A 2,746-nucleotide genomic window follows, 5' to 3' on the forward strand; every position below is an offset into this window, starting at 1 on the left:
GCTTGGTGGAAAAGACCAGCTCGTTACTAACACAGCCCGTTTTCCTTGTCAAAGGGAGAACAGGCAAGGCACTCTGGGATACTACACAATCATGGCATCCTCAGTGCATTTGCTAGGAGCATTTCATTCTCATATGTTCTGGAACAGCCAACTCAAATGGAAACCCACTCCCTAGCAGCTCTGCTTTCTCCAGGACTTCAGCACCCTTGCAGAGCTGAAACAGTTTTGCTGCGTTTGAATACCCACATTTTCACCAACTGAGAATCTCACTGGAAATTTCTTTTATCTTAAAACTCCCACAGAATTTATATAAAACACCCAACACACTCTCACTTCAGCAGAGGGGCACATCCAACTTTGGATGGTTTCCCCAACCTAAGTAACGTCCCTCAATTTCAGTGCACGCTAGAGTCTGTCGACCCTTTGAGCCCCAAACCATGCCAGCTCCAAGAGCATCCCCTTGTACCTCTTTTACTGCTTCTGTGAGTCCTGCCTCCCCTGGACCCAAGCCCTCCAGGTCCGCTCTCTGCTGGATGGCCTCCGAGATCAGCTTGCTGTGCCGCAGGATGATCTCAATGGCTGTGCTCTCGCTGGTGGCCACTGAGTATGAAAATAAAAAGTAAAGGTATTTAAAAACACAAAACCCAAGGAGAACCTGAAGGCCTTAGCTTCGCTTAGCTTTGTCTAGCCCGCTCCTGAAGCTGAGCTGTTAACAGCAGAAGTGACTTCTTTAGGGCATAGGAAACAGCGAACAACTACAGGCAAGCTTTGTTTACACTAATTGCAGCACTGACATCCAGCATAAAACCCTAGCAGACCTCACTTCTCACTGCTTGTCCAACTTTGGGTGAGAAGATCAGGTTTTCCAAAGCACATTGCTGAAAGAGACACTGACAACCTCAAAAGGCAGGCATGATTCTCCCAAGACTCAGCATTTCTTCTCTCCCCCAATTATAGACATCCCATTCTCCCTTTTGCAGAGAAACAGGCATTTCTAGGCACAATTTGCCTCATCCAGGGACAGCCACGTAAAAAGTGGCTGGATGCACCACGCGCCAGAAGTGCTGGTTTCTCCGGGCTAAGCACGGAGGGGATGGAGAATAGGAGTTCGGACGGAGGCAGCTACACCACAGGCATCTGACCGCAGGCAGGTGAAAGCCAGCTTTGTGCCCACAGGGCCAGCACACACAGCCGGCCCCTGCACAGCCAACCTCTCCTGCCCCACAATACCACCAACCTGAGCACTCCTCACACTTGCATGAGATTTTGGCAATGATTTTGGGGGAAACACAGAGTTTAGGTTTTAAAGTAGGAAAACTCAAAGCCAGAGGCCAAGGCTCTGGGGCGGACAGGGTGGTGGCTGCACACAGACCTCCGATGAAACCCATGCTTTCAGTCTGATGGGCCTCCAGCTGGTTATTAGCGCAGGATGGTGGCCAGCTCTCAAAAGGTTTGCTCATTACAAAACCTGAAGGCACAGAGCCACAAGCAAAGCAGCTGCGCTTGCGGACAGAAGTGCTTTTCCAACCAATCCACTGTTTCACCGAGACACGGGTGTTGAGACCTATTGGAAGAGAAGGGGTTCCTGGCTGGGGAGAGGGTGAGGAGTTAGAAAGCAGCTCCTGCCAGCAGCGGGAGAAGCTCAGGGAGAGTGTGGGGGGACACCAAGGCCTTTACCTGCTTGGAAGAAAAACTCTGCGCCAGGTTGTTTCCGGATCTCCTCCATGAGCAGGTTCAGCGGTGCAGGCTCCCGCACAGCCAGCAGCAGCTGCCAAACGGCAGAGACCGACAGAGACCGCTCGTCCAGTGCCGCCGACACGAGGGAGGCGAAACCACCGGCCTCACACTTCACAACTTGCTCCATTGCCTTGGAAAGACCCACAGTGAGGCACTAACAAGGGACCCCGTCCATCTGCCCTGTGTCACGCTTAGCCACGACCATGGCTCGCCCCAGACCCAGCCTTCCCTTGCTTCCACCCTGCTGAAGATCTGGCTCACAGTGCAACCCAAGCAGTGACTGCATTGAAGCCCAGTCCTTCACCCAAACACATCAGCCATTTCCTCGACTCACTCCAAAGCTGAGCATGCCTCCTCAGTGCCCAAATCAGCCACTCTTACTTGCCAACCTTCAGCTTCATATTCATTACCTGCTTCACTCCTGCTATGGGATGCTAAGGAATCATTAAACCGAGTCCTGCTAGAGGACTGCCCCAAATCAAGCCATGACAGGTACTAAATCAAGTCCTCAGGACTTGACAGGGATCCCAGATGGGGATTAAAACTCAGTATCTGCTTGCCCACGTGCAGGAGACTGCTTACCTCTCTCTCCAGGAGGAAGCAGGCTCTGTGCAGCAGAGATGCCCTGCAGCAGTGTCTGGGTGTCTGTGAGAAGCTCCACTAAGTTTTGTCGGTATCGTCTCAACAGTTTGGCTCCATAATCCTCTGGGCTCCATTTGGCTGAATGCAAGTGAATGAGAATGAGAACAGCTCAGCTTGCAGCATCTTCCCAAAGGGCTTCAGAGCTAGGGGATACTGAAAAAGCCAAGGCAGGCAGTTCTCCCTGGGTTACTACCGCTCAGGGCCTTACACTCAGGACACCTGGATTCACCTCCAAGCAGAGGATGAACATGACAAATCAAAACTTCCCCAAATCGAAGACAACACAGAATATCCTCTGCCCATACGTGCCTACAGAAATAGATCTCTGGCACCCAGATGCCTTCCAAGTCTCAGTCCTGGTCTCAGC

At 51.9% G+C, this 2,746-nt stretch overlaps 1 protein-coding gene across 1 annotated transcript in view; it reads right to left on the minus strand.

Annotated features, from left to right (window-relative positions):
* Positions 1–2,746, minus strand: part of ZBTB40 (zinc finger and BTB domain containing 40) — a 35,416-nt gene that overhangs the window by 15,175 nt on the left and 17,495 nt on the right. Inside the window, exons 6-8 of the mRNA XM_009334117.1 lie at positions 2,320–2,457; positions 1,678–1,869; positions 467–600 (exon numbers count right to left, since the gene is read on the minus strand). Coding sequence (XP_009332392.1) covers positions 467–600; positions 1,678–1,869; positions 2,320–2,457 — 464 coding nt within the window. The remainder of the gene's footprint in view (positions 1–466; positions 601–1,677; positions 1,870–2,319; positions 2,458–2,746) is intronic.

The sequence above is a fragment of the Pygoscelis adeliae genome, unplaced genomic scaffold (genome assembly GCF_000699105.1).
Source record: "Pygoscelis adeliae isolate BGI_AS28 unplaced genomic scaffold, ASM69910v1 Scaffold291, whole genome shotgun sequence".
Taxonomy (NCBI): domain Eukaryota; kingdom Metazoa; phylum Chordata; class Aves; order Sphenisciformes; family Spheniscidae; genus Pygoscelis; species Pygoscelis adeliae.